General features: G+C 46.7%; 1 protein-coding gene across 1 annotated transcript; it reads right to left on the reverse strand.

Annotated features, from left to right (window-relative positions):
- Positions 1–318: 318 nt before the first annotated feature.
- Positions 319–5,493, reverse strand: LOC311531106 (uncharacterized protein). Its single transcript, XM_084648210.1, has 5 exons — positions 5,428–5,493; positions 5,200–5,309; positions 2,005–2,057; positions 1,378–1,518; positions 319–760 (listed from the first exon to the last, which is right to left on the reverse strand). Exons 2-5 carry the CDS (start codon positions 5,219–5,221, stop codon positions 608–610), a joined length of 369 nt encoding a protein of 122 aa, XP_084504336.1. The 5' UTR covers positions 5,222–5,309; positions 5,428–5,493; the 3' UTR covers positions 319–607.
- Positions 5,494–6,422: the final 929 nt, after the last annotated feature.

Below are 6,422 nucleotides of genomic sequence, written 5' to 3' on the forward strand. Positions count from 1 at the left end.
TCATGGGATGCAGAGAGACAAACACCTCTAAGAGATTCCAAATCCTGGGAGAATGGAAATACAGCTTAGTGCAGACTACCTTTTACGGGCATATCTACACTACCGAAGGAATTGAGCTGATCACTTATTACAGATACAATCTGACATTAGCCCCTTCCCGTGTTGTCCCTTGCACCCTGTTATTGAGTCATTCCAAGGAACTCAGTCCAGAAGACAGAAAAGAGCTTTTTATTAACAATTGTCTAACTTTAAAGCACCAAAATTCTGGTGGACACAGCGGGAGTGTGCTAAACCTGCAGACCCATACAAAGTCCTTCTAGAAATGCTCCCAGTCATCCAGAAGGTGAAGCCACCAGGAATATGTTCTGTTTCAAGTTGAGGTGAAGAACGAGAAGCACTGAGCAGTAAGTAAATCTGTGAAACCAGTGTTGCTGGGAATGGGACACAATCAGCAGCAACACTAGCATCTCAGTACAGGGGGGACCTGGCATAAGAAGAATAATGGAGGAACATGAATCTGAAAGCGTCTATGTAACTGCAGGGAAATGAGAACAAGCTGCTAAAAATTCCAACAGTAGGAGGGGGAATGTTCCAAGAGCATTGAGCTTCATCCAGTATCTTTTTTCCCACGCTTTCCTTGAGGACGAGAGGGGGATGTCCTACTGCGTGTGTTTGGATTCATTTTGGGATAGGTGGTCTGCTGAAGTGAGGTTGGAAATTTCACTGTGCCAGGAACAACCTCTGCTGTCGATCTTGAAGCCTGAAACAAAACACCATGAATCAGAGGATGCAGATTATTTTGCAGCGGCTCCAGGCACCAGCGAAAAATGACCTCAACTGATTCTGTTGCACTTTCCTGTAGAGTTCATTAGCTGTTGCCACTAGATGAGACCAGTGATCTTTAAGACAGAGGAAACGGCTCTGTGCAGGAAGGGCCAGAGGGAAGAATTTGCCCACAGATTCTTTTCATTACTTGATCACTCCATCAGTTAGTGGGAAAATGTTTTTTTTTTCATGGAAAATTAAGACAAACCCAAATATTTTTAGCATTTCCATGGAAAACTTGGACTTGTCATCAAATAACCAAAACCCAATTTTCTTTTGTTTTCAGCACAAAAAAAAAAAATCCAGTTGAAAACTGCCCCAAACTGCAAAATGTTCCAGTTTTTGGATATTTGGTGTTCTGATGAAAAATCAAACATTGTGAGGAGGCCAGATGCTATCTATGAATTCTTTTGTTGAAAATCCAATTTTCCATTGGAAAACATCTGATCAGCCTTATCCCCTGCTCCGGTCTTGTGAAGAATTCCCATGCTGGTGACTTGCACTCTCCAGCAGCACTCAGCAACAGTGGTAACCATTGGGCTTTCTTCCTACCTGGGTCTCATGTATGGCATGTTCATAGACAGCCTCATCATCTGCTGAGTCAGGTGTCTCCTCCATGATCATGCAGATGGCTGCCTTACAAGAGGCTGCAGGTTCACTGGTAACGAAGGACGACGGGGTGTTTCCAGGTACCTGAAACAGGCATGTGAGGTGTTCAGAGCAAAGAGAAAACTCTGAGTCCCTTCTTCCCAAAGCGCCACACTGGGGAGCTCTAGGGCTAGAGAAGCCAGGAATCAGTTTCTGCTCTGCACCTTTGCTGAATGTGTTTGAAGAATGACCCCTAAACAGAGTGATCAGTGGGGCTTGAATTTGACACTTTCAGCATTAAAAGATTGAAAACGCCACCACTTACGCTTCAGCAGTAACTCTGCTAAGTGGTAATTGTAGTAAACTCTTGTATGTGGACCAGCCACTAGAGGGGGAGAAAGTCACACGTTGTGCTAGTGTGGGTCACATCTGCAGTTACTTCAGCCCAGGAGAGACAGGTGCCCCCTTTTGAGGGCTGCTATTTAGATCCGTCCGCACTAAGTGACCGGTCCTTGGAACACTGCCTTTTCCCGTTTTTGAGCAATGTGTGAAATACTCTAAACTCAGGCATCTGCCTCGGGTCTGCCTTACCAGCCGATAGGGATGTAAGTTCTTGTCCCTTTGTCCAGGTGCTCCCTCAAGGGCTGAAAGAACAAGAAAGAGGCAGTACATCAAAGTGAAGTCAAGCTATTTTTATAAAAAGAAAAGGAGTACTTGTGGCACCTTAGAGACTAACCAATTTATTAGAGCATAAGCTTTCGTGAGCTACAGCTCACTTCATCAGATGCATATCGTGGAAACTGCAGCAGACTTTATATATACACAGAGAGTATGAACCAATACCTCCTCCCACCCCACTGTCCTGCTGGTAATAGCTTATCTAAAGTGATCATCAGGTGGGCCATTTCCAGCACAAATCCAGGTTTAAACCAGGTTAAAACCTGGATTTGTGCTGGAAATGGCCCACCTGATGATCATTTTAGATAAGCTATTACGAGCAGGACAGTGGGGTGGGAGGAGGTATTGGTTCATACTCTCTGTGTATATATAAAGTCTGCTGCAGTTTCCACGATATGCATCTGATGAAGTGAGCTGTAGCTCACGAAAGCTTATGCTCTAATAAATTGGTTAGTCTCTAAGGTGCCACAAGTACTCCTTTTCTTTTTGCGAATACAGACTAACACGGCTGTTACTCTGAAAGCTATTTTTATGTGTGTCTAGGTGTCTCTAAGGCCCGCGGCACACCAATATCTAAGCACCTTTATGCAGTGCCAGGTAAATCAAGTTATTCTCGGAAAAGGCATAACACACAGCAATTTTCATCATCTAAGCGCTTTCTGAGAATGAGTTTGGTAAACACCTCTGTGCCTATGTAGCCCACTGAACTTGGGTGATCCAGTGATGCTAACATGGACTCAGCCCAGGAGGTCTAAATCAGTGGTTCTCAACCTATTTACCATTGTGGACCGCATCCAATACTACCTGTATGACCCTGAGGATGTCACATGGGCCACAGCTCTGTGCTGATTGGGCTGCAAGTGGCCTGCGGGCTGCAGGTTGAGAACCACTGGCCTAAATGAACCAGGTGAACCTCCCAGTATGGAAGTGGTTCTAAGTCTGTGGATCCCCAGATCCACTATGCTTTTCACTGCATGTGGAAAGTGGTAACATTGGTAATACAGTGTGTTTGCCCTTCTTCCATAGCTCAGCCCCTCTTTCCTGCTACCATGAGGTTAGGACTCTGCGGATATGTTTGGCAAGGAGAGAACAGAGACAGGCAACACTACCTAGGGAGGACTTCCCATAGTTAAGCACTGCAGAAACTTGCCAGAGAGTTTAACACTGGTCCGACTGGCCACAGCTTCACATGGTGGGATCATTATGCCCAGCTTTGGAAGCATTTCTTTGGTGGAAGGAGCCAGCCATGCTGCCAAAGGAGAGTTGGCTGCCACCAGCAGTGCAGAGAGACATTGTGACAAGGTGGCCTCAGGCTCTGTGTACTTGTAACTAGTTTGAGATGCAAATAGGAGATCTTGGGCATGTGCCAGCAGCATTTAAACCCAGCAGGGTCATATGGTTAAGGTGGCTCCAGGGTAATGGAGTGCAAACAGGTAACCAGGTAAGTCACTTTGGGTGTGAATGACACACCCTGGGATAGCAGTTGGAGGGCGAACGGAATGGCTGTGGGTACAGTGGAATGGGGATGCCCTGATATAATCCCCACCAAAATAGTTAAGTTGCTTCCATAGAGATTTAATTTTTTTGAAATAAGGTGCAAGATAAACAGATAGATATAAGACCGGTTTCAGAGTAGCAGCCATGTTAGTCTGTATCCGCAAAAAGAAAAGAAGGACTTGTGGCACCTTAGAGACTAACCAATTTATTTGAGCATAAGCTTTCGTGAGCTACAGCTCACTTTGCTGTAGCTCACAAAAGCTCATGCTCAAATACATTTGTTAGTCTCTAAGGTGCTACAAGTCCTCCTTTTTCTTTTTGCAGCTATAAGACCGTTTGTGTGTGAACACAAGACATTTCCTGCCAGAACAAAGGGAAGTTAAACGGGTGCAACTTTCTCACATAGACAAGCCCTGGCTCTTCTGCTTTGTACGTGTGCAATACAGGCAGGGTGGGAAAAATCATTAACTTTCCTTTTGCTTTCTAAATAGCTGCAGCGTTCTTTCTCACCTTGTGCCAGAGCTAGTAAAAGAGAATTCCAGGGTTTTACCCCCGTGCCTGGGGCTCATTAAAGCCCAGCTGCAGGTCACTGAAGCTAGGAGGAAAGATCAGTGTTACCCTGTTGCGGTTCAAATACAAGACAGCACAGAGCTTTTAGCAAGCAAGCGAGCTGGTCTGCCAACTGACTTCTGCCTGTCAGCATTCCACCTTCCCCTTTATTCTTTCTCTCCCCGGAGCATTACATTCTCCAACAGATAAAAGGAATACACTGGCTTTGTTTAACATTCTTATTTACCAGTTTCTATCTACCGCATTCCTTGCTCTCGGGCCTTGAGCCCAGTCCTGGGAGGCTTCCCACGGTTCATGTCATCTGGGCGAGATTCCAGGGTTCACGCCCTTGAGAAGAGCTGTGTGTGCACAGCTCCTACACAACACTCCAGGTGTGCCCTGAATGTTGCCAAGCGCATGAACCTTGTATGAATCCTACATTACCCAGTAAAAGGAGGTCCTACAGAGGTTGTTCCAGGAAGGAGGGAATTGGTCTGTTTGCTTCTGGCTATTAGAACCTGGCTAGCCCAGCTGTGGCTAATAAAGTCAGAGGCTCAGCAATTCCCAGAGTGCAAAATCTAAGCCAGCCTGGGGCTTTCAAGGTACAGAAAGTCTTTGTAGCAGCAGCTGGCAAAGAGCTGCTGATTCACCATCAGGTTAGTGAGAGACGCCCTGCTGCTATGTGTTTCTCAATTGTTTTCTTTCCATTTGTATTGGAATGTATGAACTTAAAAAAATTGCAGGCTTCTTAGAAATAAACACGCCCACCCATCCAGTTGGCCAGTGTTGGGTGTCTATGCTATGACTGGGATTGTGGGTTCTTGGGGTTTGATCCTGTGGAGACCTACTGCCTTCCAATTTTCACGTCCTCTCTGTGTGAGCAGTTGCTGGGATGGGAGTGACTGTGGCTAGATGCTTGTGATATATGTGGAGACCGTTTCTCTGCAGTGACCTTCGGTGGAAGGAGCACTGCGGGTCAGAGAAATGAAATGGAACATGCAGGCTGCACTGGCTGATGAGTAAAATGACTCGTTACTTGGGAAAGTGATTGATAATTTTTACCTTTGTGTCTCCTCTGCGACATCCTTCTAAACAGTACAGCAGTGAGCAAAATCAGAAGTAGAACCAGCGGGATGCATGGTGTCAGGATATGGAGGACTGGGTCTGTTGTACTTTAAAAGCAAGAGAAAAAGAGAGTCTGTTTTTTACCCTGCTTGATACTTTCACTTTGTTTAGGTAGCATTTTAATCAAAGAGCTCATTGCCTTTGACTGAGATGTGTGAGTATTACCCCCATTTTGCAGAGAGAGAAACTGAGGCATGGAAGTTTAGTGATCATCTCCAATGTGCTACAGTGAGATAGTGGAAGAGCTGGGAACAGACTGTGGATCTCCTAACTCCCTGCCTTACAGTCTAACTGCTAGTCCCTTGACTTCAGCGGCCAGTTAATTTTTTACATTTACATTCCTAATGCTCAGTGAGGGAGAGCTGGGTTCAGATGGGAACTGGCAGCCAGTGAAGTGTGTGCTTTGTTTCGTGTCTAGAAAACCTCTGGGTGCGATTGCCTGTGGCCTCAGCCCCTGGAGGCCTGTGATGAGGGCAGTCTCAGCTTTCATTTTTAAAAAAGTCTCCAGCCCTCGTGCTTGCCGAGAAAGGCTTGCTGATGTGACCTGAGTGCGGCAGTGAAAATAGATCTGAACTGCCCCATGCATATCAATGAAGAGCTCACTTCAAGAGCCTCTGTTCTGCGGGGCCCTGCCTACTGCATGCCCCCCAGCAGAGAGCTCTGTATGCTGCAGGAGAAGAGTGCAGTGAGTCCCTCCCCAGCAGTTACAACCTGGTTGCTGGGATGCTGCCCCTCTCCCCTATCCAGGTGGGGGAAGGTGACTTCTCATGCAACCTTGATCCCCTCAAGGGGAGGGGATAAGTGGGGTCCTATGCTACTTCCCCTGCTGATCCAGCCTCCAGATGGAGGTGGTTCAGGGCTGGGCTGGGAGGGGGCAGGCAGCTATGGGGTCCTGTGTTGTGGTGTCACTGAGGCTCCGATTGCTTTAATCTAGCCCTGATTTCAATGCTGCTGCTTCAGACCAAAGATGTGAGTTCACATGCCTCCAATCGGGTTTCGTGCTGCCTTCCGGCAGACCCTGGATAGTATTTGTCCTAGACTCAGGGTATGTCTACACTGGCAGAATTACATCACCGGCAGTTACAGCGCCGCTCAGAGAGCACTGAAGGGAAACCGCTGTTGTGTGTTCACACTGTCAGTTGCCAATGCAATAGCGTGTT

Source organism: Lepidochelys olivacea (genome assembly GCF_965140295.1).
Source record: "Lepidochelys olivacea isolate rLepOli2 genome assembly, chromosome: 14".
NCBI classification, from domain to species: domain Eukaryota; kingdom Metazoa; phylum Chordata; order Testudines; family Cheloniidae; genus Lepidochelys; species Lepidochelys olivacea.

What these genes read in the sequence shown, in the direction of transcription:
- LOC311531106 (XM_084648210.1), bottom strand. Translation starts at nt 5,221, where the DNA reads ATGTCGCAGAGGAGACACAAAG. An exon ending in GTCGCAGAGGAGACACAAAG is followed by an intron (nt 2,058 to 5,199) that starts GTAAAAATTATC and finishes TTGTTCTTTCAG; the next exon opens with CCCTTGAGGGAGCACCTGGA. An exon ending in ATGCCATACATGAGACCCAG is followed by an intron (nt 761 to 1,377) that starts GTAGGAAGAAAG and finishes GTTTTGTTTCAG; the next exon opens with GCTTCAAGATCGACAGCAGA.